General features: G+C 32.1%; 1 protein-coding gene across 1 annotated transcript; it reads right to left on the bottom strand.

Moving 5' to 3' along the window:
- Nucleotides 1-1,403: 1,403 nt before the first annotated feature.
- LOC111694936 (uncharacterized) lies at nt 1,404-14,101 on the bottom strand. Its single transcript, XM_023464007.1, has 9 exons — nt 13,717-14,101; nt 13,066-13,596; nt 11,681-12,398; nt 11,311-11,376; nt 7,277-7,416; nt 5,543-5,617; nt 3,969-4,030; nt 2,644-2,810; nt 1,404-2,036 (listed from the first exon to the last, which is right to left on the bottom strand). Exons 1-9 carry the CDS (start codon nt 13,963-13,965, stop codon nt 1,846-1,848), a joined length of 2,199 nt encoding a protein of 732 aa, XP_023319775.1. The 5' UTR covers nt 13,966-14,101; the 3' UTR covers nt 1,404-1,845.
- Nucleotides 14,102-15,667: the final 1,566 nt, after the last annotated feature.

The following is a 15,667-nucleotide window of genomic DNA, read 5'->3' as shown; positions in this document are numbered from 1 at the left end:
TTTCATTTCGGTAAATCCGAATTTGTAAAGAAGTAATCTACATTCATTTATACTATTTAAAAGCCAACTATAAATTTTTTCAAGATAGACTATGAGATGGATCAACATAATAATCAACAACATAAGATTTGGGGAAATGGGTTATTTTTACAATTTTGATTTTATCTAACAAAAGAACTAAATTCGTTCCACAAACTCATATTTTTTAGATCTCTTTACTTATATCTTACCAATCCTATGATGTAGACAATTTAAAAGTTCAAACTATGAATTCTGTTAGATTAAGTTGTCTAAGTGTAAAACATTAAAGGTTTACTTCACTAAGTTACGAAGAATAAGGATGAACTCAGTTCCTTATGTGGATATCGAAATTTCCAACATAAGTTTAAAAGGAAGGGGGGGGGGGTTAAAACTTAAACAGGGGTGTATTTGTAATTGTATGCCATCAAGGTCGAATTAGATTTCAGAATAGCTTCTAAATAGAACTTAAGGGGAAAAAACCTAGTGCAAAAACAAAACAGAAAAAAAAATTCTATCTTAAAAAAATCCTGTATCCGCCGAATCCGCCCCTGTATGCTATAGATCCCTGACGTGAAAATATAAATCGATCCTATTTATTGGAACAGAATCGAGAGCAGAGACACCTGGCTGCCAACTATTTCGGCGTTTTAAGTGCCTTGAACAAAAGAAATAAAAAGTATTATAAAATATTAACTATATACAAATGCGTCGAAAAATAATCGACGATTACAGGTTGTAATATCTGAATGATTTGTTCGAAATTAAATTGATTCTTTTCTTTTACGATCCGAGTCGTATATTGCAACTTTCTGAATTTGTATGGACGCTACGCTCTTCAGTAAAAAGTAGTTTTAACAATTTTCTCCTTGCAACAGATGGAAGTAAGATTATTTTCCATTAAAAGCGACTATTATTCACCGTAAGCTTATACCCCCCTTTATTTTTTTCGCGAACACTCACTTTAAAGGGAGTGTTCGCGAAAAATTAAAGGGGGTATAGGCTTAATGCGATAAAAAAGCGCTTTTGATCGCTACTAATCTTACTTCTATCTGTTGTGTCTATAAGGAGAAAATTGTTAAAAAAGACTCACACCGAAGAACGCAGCGTCAATACAAATTCAAAAAGATGCAACATTCAACTCGGATCGTAAACAAATCAATTTAATTCCAAACAAATCATTCAGATATTTCAAACAATAGTCATCGATTATTTTTCGACGCATTTTTCGCGAACACTCCCTTTAAGTCAACAAAAAAAGTTTAAAGGAACGCTCAGTGTAATTTTACAATGGTTCACTTTAAAACCTTGTTTTAGATAAAGGATGTCAGAGATATCCAAATCTTTCTAGCTGAAACTAACGTGTCTTAAACCTAAAAACATTATAAATCTTAAATTATTTATTTTTCTAAATGTTTAAACAAATTGTAAATGTTGGCCTTGGGCCCATGTGTTGTAGCAGAATTAGCTGCAGTGGAATGTTGACTGATTGATCTTGGGGTTTAAAATATTTGAAAAAACAAAAACAAAGAATGCTGGCTCAAGGCATCAAGGAAAACTGTTTAAATTTTTTTTTATCACATTATCACTTGATCACAACGAATTAATTATATCACAATGTATACAGTAGTCCCCAAAATATAGCAGAATTTGCATGGATGAGTTTTTATCCAGAAAAGTTAATTAATACAGTTTTATATTGCATGGTTATTGTTCAGTTGTATTGACACCCAATTTAAATTTTATTTATCAACAACAGTAGAGAACATATACTTAGTTCTAGCCATACCATTCCACTAAATTCTGTAGACCCCTCTAGGAATCAGATTAGAAAAGGGAAATTGAGATTAGTATAAGAGAGAGAGAAACAGAGATTGGAAGAACTCCGTTAGTTTCTTCATCTTCATCTTCTTCTCCATCTTCTTCTTCTTCTTCTTCTCCTTCTCCATCTCCTTCTCCCTCTTCATTTCCTTTACCTTCAGTTTCTGCTCCATCTTCTTCCTCTCCATTTTCTCCATCTAAAACAGAATTATCTTTATATTCATGGTTTCCAAGGAATTTTGTCAAAATAAATGTCAAGTTTGGAGAAATCTTGGTTAGAGGAGAATAATTAGCTTTCAGAAATCTACAGAAAGTAATATCCAATAAACATCAAAACAACTGAACCAATCGGAACATAACACGTCAAATTTTAGAAATTTTACCATTAAAAATATAGATTTTTTAGAAATCCACCACAACTGAAAACAAGAAAATCGTTTTAAATATTTTCTAAACGAGAGAACTTTGTTTCTTCATGAATTTTTTTTTTAATTATGACTAAAACCTGAATTGTGGATTATCAATGCTTGATCTTCACTTTTTATTGGTTTTTATACAGGAAATTGAATCTAAAATTCAACCAATCAGAGTAGCATGTGCAGAACTCGGAACAGCCAATCAGAAGCCAGGAAATTTGCGTGCCATTTTATAAGAGAACTTCCATTGGTCGGAATCACATTTCTGTAGGGATATCCAAAAAGAGGGGAAATAATCGGTTTGAGCATAAATCAAAAGTGTGAACAATGAATGTTTAGATCAAGTATCAAATTCTAAAATGTTTAGTTTAGAAATCCTTATATAAACCTTCAATTGGTTCTTTATCAGCGCTATTCTCTCCTTCTTCTCCTTCTCCTACATCCTCACCTTCCTCTCCCTCTTCCTCTCCTTCTTGCTTTCCTTCTTGCTCTCCTTCTTTCCCTTCTTCTTCTTCTTCACCATCTTCTTCCCCCTCTAGACCGGCAAGGTATTCACTAGAAAATCAAAGTAAGTATAACTTAAAGTTTTATAAAATATCAAAAACTATTTTGTGTTTGTTTTACGCTAACAATAATACCTTATTGTCTTATAAGTCTTATAATCAAGAATAAGTGATCTAACATTTCAGAACAAACCTTTAAACTCTAAATATGCACCTTGAAGTTTCTTATGAACCTTCTCGATTATTGTTTCATTTCCTCCCCTTTAAAGAGACTGTAAGCGTAATTTCAACTGCCTCTCCATGGAAAGATTTACAACGGTTCCCTTAAATCACCGAGGCTAGAAAACTTTGAGTATTTCTCTTAATCAATGTTCGAATCATCGTAAAAAGGGAGTGTACGCTAGCGGACTGTGTGAACTCAACGCAGCTGAAGTTTCATGTTTTCCTCGAAAATACCAGTTTCAAAGCAGTTTCCAAAATTTTTAATTAATAAAATGTTTATGGTTTGCGGCATCTAGAAAGTAAATATTAATATTTATTTTATCTCTGAAGCTGCAAATCAATTATTCAACAATTACAAGGGTTTCTGTAGATTATTATGGACAAGTGAGACATCCTTGATCAGTCAAAGGTTGTGAATTGGATCGCCAATCTATTAACTAAGGCTCACTTGAAATCCAAAATTCAGGTTCTGGTCTTTTGAAAACCATCCTTCTGGATTTACCAAGATTTTTTTGCACCAGATCTTTTCTTTTGGAATTTCAATTACTAACGCTGCGACATTAGCATTCACCCGTAAGCCATTTTTCTTGAGCCTTTCATTTTTTAACCATTTTCTCTTAAGCCACTTTCTCTATGGTCGTTTGCGTTATGGTCATTGCTCAATAAATGAATGTGCCATAGCCTGAACCATGGCTTCTTTAGCCCATTGATTGGCTTTGTAACCTTTCCTACAAATAGCACTCGACACTCTATAGCATTTTAGCCCCAACAAACACACATTGGTCAAATTGTTGAAGCATCCGAATTGGTACAAATATTTACCAGCACGTTTTAGACACAAAATGTAGGCTAGCTGGATTGATGTGAAAGGACTCACATGACAAAAGCTAACAGTTTTTAGAGAGGATTTCCTGGTCATGTATGTATGAGGGAATATATGAGGTTATGTAGGTTTTTGTAAAACTTGATATATGATGTAGATTAATACCTGGCCACTGGACATTTAGTAGAATCCCACTCTTCAGCTGCCTCTAAATGTTCAAGGATCGCCTGCAAACAATTCATGTGAAGACGACTATTTTTTTACCTAAGTAACCGGCAACCGCGGCATTGGCGCAGTGATTTCATTTTCTTTGAATTTATCGTTTCTAAATTTGTGCGAACATCAACGTTTGAAACGTGAAAAATACAATATTAAAATAAAGTACTTGGAAACATAAGTTAGAAAATCTTTTGAGCATAATGTAATTCCCTTAAATTTTATTCGTAAAAAAAATACTTATCTTTAATGAGATCAATGAAATAATAAAATTTAAATAAAATTGAATTGTTCTAACTTTTACAATATAAAATTTACTGAATCAGATAAATCTAAAGTTAAATTTAAATGAAATTCTCAATGAATTTTTTTCTAACATGAGACTCAAAAACTATGAGCCTTCAAAATTCCTGATGGTTTATTTGCTCTCTTTTTAAATAATAAATTAGCTGCTGAAGCACTTACTTTATGTCTACATGTATTCAGGTTTTAAACAAAGTAGACCAATTTGAGCCTATTGACACGAAAGTTTTTAAATAATTCCCAGTTTATTAAATTTTTATTCTTTATGTTCAACAGGCAGGCTTTTCATTAATTGGTTCAATTCTGAGAAATTAAAACTAAATTGAAATTAGGATTTAATCCATATTTTTCAAACACTTAAATAACGCTGAGTAGAGATGAGAATGTTTTATTCTTTTAAAAGCAGGCATTTTATGATAATTTCTCCCAAAAAAATAGTTAAATCACTTTTTAATGCTACGTATTAGCAAAAAGACATAAATTTTGCTTTCACCACATCTAATTTCAACATTTTTAAACTCAAATTGTATTAACTAAAAGCTTTATGAATATTGCTTCATTCTACTTTTTTTTAACCTAATGTTGGTGAAGTTTTGCTCTACTTTAAACATTTTAAAAAGCGTTTAAATTTTGCAATACATTTCTTTTATTTATTTTCAAATAAAAAATTTTTTTTAAACAAAATTTTAAAACGAGTAGGGAATTTTTTTCTCTGACTGTTGTGTTTTCTCTTTAGCTAATCATACATCTGTTTTCTGTTCCTCTCTTTAAGATCTGCAGTTTTTCAGTTTTATTGCTAATCAGGAATGCCCATGACCATGCACACATAGAACCAGATTCAATCAAAAGAATTAATGACTTTTCGAGGAGTTGGGATACTTAATAACAGCTAACCAGGCTTGTTATTATGGAGTATATTTAAAGCTCTCAGTAGCAAAATCTGGATCCAGTTAGGTAAAAAACCTCCATTCTCCAGGTTGATACAGTGTTAAAAGATGAATGCAGGCCTTTAATGTTACTTGAAGTTCAGTTTTATTCTTTCCCATTTGTGTGGAGGGGTGTATATCCCCCCTGGCTAAAGTTTCCCTAGTTAGTCATTTTCTCTCTCTCACCCTGTATCTTATGGGCAAAAATTTAAAAGAGGTGCATTTTACATTATGATCAAACTAGAATTTCTACTTTGAATTCATAATCATTGAGCCCCTAGAAATCTGAGTTACCTTAATGTGATCATCTTTCATTGCCTCAATCGAATCCTCAGAGTGGCAATCTCCTTTAAGCAGATCAGCACAGGTCTATAAAACAATCTACATATGTCCTTAGAAGTAACACTATTTTGAGCCAGGCCAATAAAGTTGGTTTTAAAACGTGAACAACTTTCTTGCATTGGAAATGGGCATAGGGCTGGGCACGTTCGAACGTTTATAGCTGTTTCGTTAACAGTTAGTTCAAACCGTTAAAAAATAAAAATTTCAGATAGTCATTAATTTAAAAGTTAGAACATAACGTTCTTTTTGTTAACTGCATTTACTATTTAATTTAAAAATTACCAATAGTTAACGATCTCAATTTTATTAAAGACTTTAGCAGAAAATTTTCAACAATCGTTAACGGCTCAAGTCGTTAGTGGTCTATTTTAGTATTAAAGGCGCGAAGCGCAAACAATTCTTTAACGGTTAAAAAATTGTTAACGGCGCATCCGTTGATGGTCTATTTAGTATTAAAAGCGCAGAAGCACAAAAAAAATTTTTTAACAGTTAAAAATCGTTAACCATCTTTGGTAGAATTAACGGTGTTAACGGTTTGTTAATTTCGTCATTGACACTAGTTGGACATAATTCGAATTTTTTATCAAAATTCAGAAAACGGCATTTAAAAACATCAAAACACCTATAATTTTTTTTACAAGTTTAATGCAATTTTAAGCAGAGAAAATTTACCTTTAAAAAAACTGTTCCATTCATTAATGGACTCTTCCGTTAATTTTTGAAAAACGATGGACAAATGATTTGGATCGCTCAGATATAAAAAATGTTTCTTAAAAGCGAACAAAAAAAAATGATTTAGAACTGGTTGAACTATTTCTAAACCAATAAACGAAACCAATTTTTTAACGATTGAAAAAAAACATGAACATAATTTACAAATAATGAACTAAAGAAATGAAAAAAGCCCAATTTTAAGTAACAATGATCCTGCATGGCATATAAAACTGCCTATATTGTGGCAATCTGAGATTAAGGAGAAATTTTTATAATTATCTCATGTCTTTATCGTTCTTAGGTCATTTAAGTTCCTTGCTTCAATTGGTATATAAATAACCAAAAAAAAAATCTCAACATCATACAGGGAAACCCTTAATAACGAATACAGAAAGAATTCATCAAATGTCGTATTCTTCAATTTCTGGTAATGGAATGTTGCAGATATTTAGTTTTGTAATTAAATGATTATATGGAACTCTTTAAAACTGTTCCCCCATATTCATGGCTATTCATTTATTTTCACAAATACTGAAATTTACGTAATATAGTATAAAACTCATTGAAAAATTGCCAAGACGACATTTGATAAATTCTTCCGATGTATTCGTTATTGAGGGTTTCACTGTATGATAATTAAAGATCAAACCCAGACCAGGTGAAAAAATAGTTGTTTTTGTTTCTTATGGTTTCATTTTCTACACATCTTTATTGCATTTATATTATTATTGAACACGGAAAGTTTTCTTTATTCCTATTCAGAAGGATTACATTTTTTTTATTATTGATGGACTATTGCTGACAAATGTTTTAGTCTTAAATGTCATTTTTTGCTCTATTAGAATCGAACATATTTATATTCTTTAAAGAATCATTTAACAATTAACTAGAAGAAATTTTTAAGAAATATTTTCGCTTCTGCAACTTTGCTGTTTTTTCTTTTTTTCATTTAATCCTGTAATTATTGTTTACCCCAACAGCTTGTTCTAGGTAGTTACAAGACTTGCGTGAGTACAAGTCAGGCTTTCCATCATCTTCAGCTAGAGCATCTTGGTGTTCAGTTCGTGCACTACAAAATATACTATATTCAACCCTGGTGTTCAGTTCGTGCACTATAAAATATACAATATATTCAACCCTGGTGTTCAGTTCGTGCACTATAAAATATACAATATATTTAACCCTGTCAGTCTGTGCACTACAAAATATGAATTATATTTAACCCTGGTGTTCAGTTAGTGCACTACAAAATATACATTATATTCAACCCTGGTGTTCAGTCTGTGCATATAAAATATACATTATTCAACCCTGGTGTTCAGTTCGTGCACTTCAAAATATACATTATTTAACCCTGGTGTTTAGTTCGCGCATTATAAAATAAACATTATTTAACCCTGGTGTTCAGTCTGTGCACTACAAAATATACATTATATTCAACCCTGGTGTTTAGTTCTTGCATGTGTTCAGTTCGCCCATTATAAAATATACATTATTTAACCCTGGTGTTCAGTCTGTGCACTACAAAATATACATTATTTTCAACCCTGGTGTTCAGTCTGTGCACTTCAAAATATACATTATTTAACCCTGGTGTTTAGTTCGCGCATTATAAAATATACATTATTTAACCCTGGTGTTCAGTCTGTGCACTACAAAATATACATTATTTTCAACCCTGGTGTTCAGTTCGTGCACTACAAAATATACAATATATTCAACCCTGGTGCTCAGTTACAATATATTCAACCCTGGTGTTCAGTCTGTGCACTTCAAAATATACATTATATTTATCCCTGGTGTTCAGTTCGTGCACTACAAAATATACATTATTTAACCCTGGTGTTCAGTTCGTGCACTACAAAATAAACATTATATTCAACCCTGGTGTTCAGTTTGTGCACTACAAAATATACATTATTTAACCCTGGTGTTCAGTTCGTGCACTACAAAATAAACATTATATTCAACCCTGGTGTTCAGTTCGTGCACTTCAAAATATTTATTATATTCAACCCTAGTGTTCAGTTCGTGCACTACAAAATATACATTATATTCAACCCTGGTGTTCAGTTCGTGCACTACAAAATATACATTATTTAACCCTGGCGTTCAGTCTTTGCACTACAAAATACATTATATTAAACCCACTACAAAATATACATTAAAATTCTGGGTTTCTGCTCGATAAAAACGTACACTTATTCTAACCTGTTCAGACTAAAATAACAATATTATTTACATAGCATGAAACAAATCAAGGGCGATAAGAAAAACCACTTTTAAAATGTCGTGTTTTTAATTTAGTATATAAATAAAGCCAAGCAGGAAGGGGAATTAACCTAAATTGGAGTGATTTGCTTGTTCATCACAACAAAACCTCTCTTACGTATATATAATCCCGTCCGTTAATATATATAATCCCGTCCGTTAATGTATAAATTCCCATCCGTTAATATATATAATCCCGTCCGTTAATATATATAATCCCGTCCGTTAATATATATAATCCCGTCCGTTAATATATATAACCCCGTCCGTTAATATATAAAATCCCATTTGTTAATTGAAAAAAATGCCTGTAAACTACCCCCACTCCCCAGCCCTAAGCGGGACAGTTTCATATTGTAACAATTTTAGTATTTTGCTTGTTTTCAAATTAAAAGGAAAGTTGAAACAATTCTTTTTATTTGTTTAACCTTCTGCTGGAAATTGCACGGGTAGTTGCGTGGGTGTATGGGGGGGGGCTGTGTTGAGTTTTTTTTTACTCTCTCTACTTAGCGCTGGAAGAAGTTGGGGTTGGGTGTTTTTTCTTCATTCATGAAAGCTTTCACTTGAAATGTGTTGACTTTAATGAGCCTTTTTCCTTCAGAAATAAAACAAAAACCGGCGAACAAGATAACAAACGCAAATTTTTATCGAGTCTGTGCCACAAAGTCAAATTTGCTAATCCCAATATCTTTTTAACCTCATAGCTGAAAACTTTAAAATTGTGGAAAGCAAGATCAATGCTTGATCTCCTCTTTTTGTTAATCTTAAGAATATTTTAATCTTTAGTTTGTATAAAAGACAGGTTCTTAAATTCAACCAACCGGAGTGGTGTATGCAGATTGCAGAATCACGAACAGCCAATCAGAAGCCGGTAAATATGAAATTTTACGCGCCATTTTATGCGAGAACTCCCATTGGTTGGATTCCAGTAGGGATATCCAAAAAGAGGGAAGATAGCGGATTAAGCACAAATCAAAAGTGTCCACAGTTTTCAGGTCTGATTAAACTGTGAAAAAATTAGAAATTTTTAACTTAGATTTTATTTGATCTAACATGAACTCACAGTGTAAAATATCTACGACATTGTGTTGCAAAGATATAGGAATTAGGATTAGGGTTTGTGACATAATTCCTTTAAAATTTGACAATTATTTTGTTTTCACTGCAGAAACAGATAAATTTTTGTCTATTTTGTTTCGTTCTAGTTTTGTTTTCACACAGAAACAGATAAACGTTTGTTTATTCTGTTTCGTTCTAATTTTGTTTTCACACAGAAACAGATAAATTTTTGTTCATTCTGTTTCGTTATAATTTTGTTTTGGGGAATTGAATTTAGAAAGTTGCTTTTTTTAATTTTCTTTTTTACTTTAGAGAAGATAATTAACAAGAAAATTTCCCAGAATAAATAATAATACTCTTACTGAAAACATCAACCAAAAACACATTTATATAACTTTCTATCTATCTATCTATCTATCTATCTATTTATCTATCTATCTATTATCTATTTATCTATCTATCTATCTATCTATCTATCTATCTATCTATCTATCTATCTATCTATCTATCTATCTATCTATCTATCTATCTATCTATAGATTTTCATCGTGCATTGATTTTTAGGATAATCTTTTCTAAACATTTTTAAACACCTCCTTTTAACTAGGAAGGTTATAAGATAAACGTTCTAAAAGTACGCCGAATGTTTGATTAATATGAAACATTAATTTTTCTGATATCCGGACGTTTCAAATGTAAATTTTAGGTCTGTAGATCAAAATTAAAAAGTTTTTGACAACGTTTTTTCTTAACATAGACAAACTTTTTAACCGAACTGTTCACTAACATTTTCAAAAATTGTTCTCAATTATAAAATTGGAAAAGTTAATAAGTTCGAGCGTTCTGGGCAAGTTATTTATTGAGAAAAAATCACAGAAAGGGTGGAACCCCCCCCCCCATCAAGCCCACGTGATAGGGTTAACTAATGACTTTTATTGTTTACAATATACAATATATATATATACAATATTGTTTACAAAACTTTTCATTAATATTTATAAACTTTCTTTAATTTCGTTCGTTTACAGAACTATTCATCAATTTTCAAAACTTTTGTTTGAAAACGGAACGTTTCGATAATTTTCAAAAACTTTCGTTTGATCACTATACGTAACTTACCGGTTTCAAAACTTCGCGGCATCCCTAAATTCAAGTAAACCTACAGTGATAACCAGAAAACTCTGGAATATGAAGACGACTTTTAGCCTCACTTTCTGACTTTCAATAAAGGAATTAACATGAGACACCACAATTGTGCGATGTAAAAAGGCCCAATTCACTTAATAATTGATTTTAAAAGTTTCTAGTAAAATTACTTGCTTTTCCTACACTACACACTGTTCACCAAATAGACCGCCAGGCTAAAAGTTGTGTCACAAGATCAAAATTTATTTTTATTTATTCCTAATGGTTATGAAAGTCATTTTAAATGATTTTTAAAATCTAAAATTCCGTGTGACATGCAAAAAAAAAACATTTTTAAATTTCGCGGATTTTCTTTGAAAAGTTGGTCAAATTATGGTTACATAAAATATCAAAATATGTTAAAATTGTATATTTAAATATTAAATAGTGGCTGTTTAGGTTACAAATTATCGAGTTAATTGATTCTTCTTCCTCCAAACTGTTTTACAGCTGACAGCAGTTTATCTCCATGTTCTGTATGCCCTTCTGACCTGTTATATCTTGACCAAGTTGGTTTGAATTTAGCATGAATTGATTCTCCAACCTGTTCAGCATATCTACCCAAACCACATTGATGAGATAATACAAAAGGCTCAACGTGGCACAGGAGAATATGAACTTTCCATGTTAATGATAATTTTTTTCCTTTGTTTTCACAGAGTTCCTGGAGAGAAAGAAACGAGTTTTTTAGATTAACAAACATTTTTTTAATTCCTGGCTCCAGTGTGTTTCCAAAACATGCACTTTTAATTTCTCTAAAGTGTTTTAGACATTCAATAAACTGAATAAGATGAGGAACTGTCTTTCTAACTTCTTCTTCAAGGGTATCTAAGTGCTTAAGAATTGTATTACTGTTATTACCATCCCATCCACGTCCCTGATATCCTCTCTGTAGGATGTTTTTTGACTTAAGCCAATCATCAAAACCCGGCCATAGATCCATAAGACTTACTCCCAGCAAGGATACAAAACCTATCAGTAAATGGAGCTCAGGGGGTGGAACTAAGTCTTGAAGAAGGGATTTTGGATCTTCATCTTTATACAAAATTCTTGGATTTATCACATTCATACAGTCTTTCATCTTTGTCTTATCATGACCATTCTTTGAATACTCATTATACCAGTAATCTAAACTTTCCAGAGATCTCAGTTCTCCAGGTTCAGAAGTTGCCAATCCTTCACACCAAAGGCAGGCTCGTTTCCCAGCATGTGAAGATAACCCAAAGATAGCATTGGCACATTTTAAATCAAATGCTAAACTAAAGACAACATCTTGGAGATTCAGATTATCTAAGATTGTTCTTAGATTAAAATTTGATTCTGGAACATCTTCTGTTATTGCAAGTATCTGACATCTTTGAACTCCACTGTTCAGAAACTTTCCAGATTCACTATTTGGTTCAAAAACATTTACAATTACTTTAAGAAAAGATCCTCCTGCATCAATAGAAATTCTAACCAAGGTATGAAATGGATCCAGGTGGCGTTCTGAGATAAGATGCATAATGAAAGAAGATGTGTCTTGAACAAAAACTAGATCTCTTGAAAGGATCGAATCTGCAGAGCTCTTAAACTGCACCTATGAGTAGGATAGTTACATTTAGTATAGTTTAAAGAACCTGGAATAATATTCCACAAGATTTCAGATTAGAAAGAAAACCTTGCTATAATAGATTCAGTGTTTACCTTTTTTCCTACAGTGATAACCAGAAAACTGTGGAATAGAAAGTGTAAATGATGTTGTTATAAAGCAAATAGTTTTACTAGTAAAATATAAAATCCCCTATATAGTGATATTGGTCTGTTTAAACTGCACAATTGCTGTGTCTTATGTTCATTTGAATATTAAATCATAACTTATGTCAAAAAGTCTTCTAACTATTTCAGAAGTTTCTGGTTATAACTGTACGTTATTGTTCATTTAAATTCTTAATTTAACAAGGTTGATAATATACTAAAATACAAATATTCTGGAAGGATCATTGAAATTTAAAGTTTTTTTAAATTTAAAAATGTGAACAAAGGAGTTGAATCTTTGCTACAAATTCAAATTTTTGAATCCCTATATTTTTGTAACCTGATGTAAAATCATACTATTTTAAACCTTTGATATATTTAAAAATTATTTGATAAACCATTGGGTTGCAAAGAACTAGAGATGGGAAAAAACACATTTACCCTCTAAATCTCGTAAGCATGGGTTTAGATAAAAGGATTTTCCAGATTAGTTTTTAATAATTATATACCTTCTGAACTTGGTAAAATCCTGTAATTGTGTCTTCTATCTGTTGTAGTTTTCCAAATATATTTGATTCTATTGCAGTGGCCGTACCCATTCCTTTTCGTAGAACAGCCATCATCTGTTTTGTTCTATTGAGAGAAAGCTCCAAGACTATCTGTAACTGTTTGATGATTTGTACAGCGATCTGATTCACAGTTCTTCTAGCTGTATTATTATCTGGAGTTCCGACTTTAACATGAAGAGGATTTCCTCCAGTGGAAATATAGAACTCTGATCCATCTGCTAATCCTTCAGTTTCCATCTTATTACGGAGAATTCCAGCTGCAACTTTCTCCGCTTGAAGAGATCCAAGAGCTAGAGCTAGAAACAGAAGATTACATCCTGCCACTTCTTTTCCACACTTATGCTGTATTCCAGCTCCTTTCCTAGTGAAACATGAAGGACAGAGATGAGGATTGAGAGATTCAGAAGGAATTTCATCTGTTGATTTTCTCTTAAGAACAGGCATTCTCCTTGTCTTCTGAGTCCAATCGATCTTTAAACATGAATTTTTGATATATTTGTTTAGTTTCATCGATCATTATGAAAGTATTTGAGAAGAAAATTGATAAATATAATAAATATAATACAATATCACATGAAATCCAAAACATACCTTAGAAACCTTCTCACCCCAGGCATTCCTTGAACTCTTTCCAGACTTCAACAAAAATAGATTTCTGTGACAATTAGAGCATATGGTCGTAGGATAATCTTCAATATCTGTAGGAAACCCTGGGAATATGTAGAGTTTCATCAAGTCCTCTACTGTAGAGTTCACATTTCTGAGAGATTTACTGTTTACACCGAACTTCTCCCAACAGCAACAACATACATGACACAAATCCAACTTATCTTCCGACATAACTATTTCTTTTTTGAATTTGGAACAAGGAGAATGAACTGACTTGTTCACATCAAAAGTGTACACTAATAAGTTTTTTTGCGGATTTCCCCCAAAATATTGGCGGATTTTATACTTTTTCCACCATTTTTTCTTCTTATTTTCAAGATTGAAACTAAAAACTTTAAAGTCATTATTCTATATGTCACACAGACTTTTTGATTTGAAAAAAATATGTACAAGATTCCCTTAACCATTTTTAATACACCAAAATTAATTCTAATCTTGTGACACAACTTTTAACCTGGCGGTCTATTTGGTGAACAGTGTACACATGCATCGTACACATTCAGCACTTCGTCGCAGGTAGACCTCACTCCTCTACAAATATGATAAAATATTTATTGATTAAACCAATTATAATTCTGGGCAGGGCGATTCCAATCTTCCAAAGGCCTTTTGGGAAAATCACAGGAAAATGCAAGGTAGACCCACCCCTCCTATGTTTAGATATTTAAAAAAGCCAGTAGCCAGCCAAGTAGATAAACGATAATTAAAGGTTATGGTTTGAAATTCAGCATATCTTAACTTTAGAACCCATTTTTTCCCGATAAATGTAAATCTTTCGTATTTGCTAGTATATAAGGTAGTACTGGGCTATTTTTTAATATTTATTTAAGAGGACTCAGGTAGTAAGTACAAAGTCCCAGGTTTTAGCCTTAAATGACGGTAATGTATTTGTTTTAAAAGCCAGAAAATTTGAGACACCTCGCTCCAAAACTTTTGGAGTTCTTGCAAAAAAAACTGTAAGGGGGGGAGGGCATATGACCTTCCCCTCCCAGTCGGAATAGGGTTAATTATATGTGGTGCTGAGCATCCAAAATACCTAGGGTTTGCAGATGCTACGGAGAAAACAAGAAAAAGAAGAAACCCTTGAACCTTCATTCTTCTGAAATTATTAAATTATTAAAAGTTTCTATAATTAAAATTGAGTTAGTGAAAAAATACAACTTGCAACGAAACAATTTGTATAACAGTCGTCTGAAATATCTTACAATGTTTGAAAAGTTGCTGAAACCTTAATTAGATTATTTCTTGAATCGGACATGCCACTCTTTATACGGAGGCACATACTGATAAAACCTCCATTATTACTCTTTATATGGAGGCACATACTGATAAAACCTCCATTATTACTCTTTATGCGGAGACACATACTGATAAAACCTCCATTATTCCACTCTTTATACGGAGGCACATACTGATAAAACCTCCATTATTACTCTTTATACGGAGGCACATACTGATAAAACCTCCATTATTGCACTCTTTATACGGAGGTACATACTGATAAAACCTCCATTATTCCACTCTTTATACGGAGGCACATACTGATAAAACCTCCATTATTGCACTCTTTATACGGAGGTACATACTGATAAAACCTCCATTATTCCACTCTTTATACGGAGGCACATACTGATAAAACCTACATTATTACTCTTTATACGGAGGCACATACTGATAAAACCTCCATTATTGACAATTACTGCAGTATCTCACTGTTAGTTTCAATTGGAGGGTCACTGACAAAGGAATTGAGTTTTTGGCCACAAACTCAAATATTTGAATTCCTATATCTTTGCAACTTGATGGTTTAGACCTTTGATATTTCTAACTCACAATATTTCATCTAACTTAAGTTTGAAATATCAAAGGTATA

Source organism: Eurytemora carolleeae, unplaced genomic scaffold (assembly GCF_000591075.1).
Source record: "Eurytemora carolleeae unplaced genomic scaffold, Eaff_2.0 scaffold192, whole genome shotgun sequence".
NCBI classification, from domain to species: domain Eukaryota; kingdom Metazoa; phylum Arthropoda; class Copepoda; order Calanoida; family Temoridae; genus Eurytemora; species Eurytemora carolleeae.
The sequence above is the reverse complement of the archived record's forward strand: the minus strand, read 5'-3'. Positions and strand labels throughout refer to the sequence as shown.

What these genes read in the sequence shown, in the direction of transcription:
- LOC111694936 (XM_023464007.1), bottom strand. Translation starts at nt 13,965, where the DNA reads ATGTCGGAAGATAAGTTGGATTTGTGTCATGTATGTTGTTGCTGTTGG. An exon ending in GGGGTGAGAAGGTTTCTAAG is followed by an intron (nt 13,597 to 13,716) that starts GTATGTTTTGGA and finishes TCATGTTTAAAG; the next exon opens with ATCGATTGGACTCAGAAGAC. An exon ending in TCAGGGACGTGGATGGGATG is followed by an intron (nt 11,377 to 11,680) that starts GTAATAACAGTA and finishes TGGTTTGGGTAG; the next exon opens with ATATGCTGAACAGGTTGGAG.